This window comes from Bison bison, unplaced genomic scaffold, assembly GCF_000754665.1.
Source record: "Bison bison bison isolate TAMUID 2011002044 unplaced genomic scaffold, Bison_UMD1.0 scf7180017849360, whole genome shotgun sequence".
Taxonomy (NCBI): Eukaryota; Metazoa; Chordata; class Mammalia; order Artiodactyla; family Bovidae; genus Bison; species Bison bison.
Genome location: NW_011479933.1, coordinates 21,590 through 22,338, shown reverse-complemented (window position 1 = coordinate 22,338; position 749 = coordinate 21,590). Strand labels below are relative to the sequence as shown.

Here is a 749-nt window from a genome sequence, read left to right as displayed (position 1 = left end):
GGGCGGAGCGGCCTCACCTGGAACTTCCGGAACACGAGGTGCGGGTTGAAGTAGAGCTGGAAGGGACTGAGGAGTTCCAGCTGCTGCGGAACCAGGAGATCTTAGAAACTGCCCCCCGACCCACCCACCCTAGGGGAGCAGGGTCGGGGCGGGGAGGGTCCAATCGTAACCTTGGCAACCCCCGGGGGCGGTTACCACGGCGGCGCTCCCCCACCGCCGCCCCCGGCTCACCACGGCGGCGGTGGTGAGGACGCAGGCCGCGGTGTACGTCCGCGTCACCGCCGGCACCTGCAGGAATTCGGTCGCCAGCCCCTGCCACGCCATGGACGCTTCCTAGGCATCGTGGTCGCACTGCCGCGCTCTCTTAACACGCCTCCAAGCCCCGCCCATCCGCCTTCAGCCAATCCGCATCTGCGGTGGAGCGCGCCCGCAGCTGGAGGGAGGGGCCCTGGGGAAGATAGCCAATAGGAAGAGATAGCGGAGGGCGGGACGGGGCGTGGGCGGGCCGTGACTCAGGGCCAATGAGCAGGCCCCACGATGGAGCACGTGGCGCGTGTTGTGGTGCCCTAGGCGGCGGCGCGGGAGAAGGTGTGGCCAATGAGGAACTGAACCCTTAGGGGACTTAGGGGCGGCCGGTAGCGGGGACACCTTGGCCCACCCTGCGGGCGAGGCTGAGGCTACGAGCACTTGTTAAAGGGGGCCTCCCCGCCCCCGAGAGACTGAGGGGTGCGGCCTCGCAGCCTCCCGCG

The 749-nt window shown here is 69.3% G+C and overlaps 1 protein-coding gene across 2 annotated transcripts in view; it reads right to left on the bottom strand.

The window, feature by feature from the left end:
• Nucleotides 1-381, bottom strand: part of DERL3 (derlin 3) — a 2,274-nt gene extending 1,893 nt beyond the window's left edge. Inside the window, exons 1-2 of one of the 2 annotated variants that reach the window (XM_010847103.1) lie at nt 232-381; nt 18-80 (exon numbers count right to left, since the gene is read on the bottom strand). In XM_010847103.1, coding sequence (XP_010845405.1) covers nt 18-80; nt 232-324 — 156 coding nt within the window. In that variant the 5' untranslated portion in view covers nt 325-381. Of the gene's footprint in view, nt 1-17; nt 84-231 lie in introns of both variants that reach the window. The other variant, XM_010847095.1, reaches the window with a different exon arrangement.
• Between the last annotated feature and the right edge of the window lie 368 nt (nt 382-749).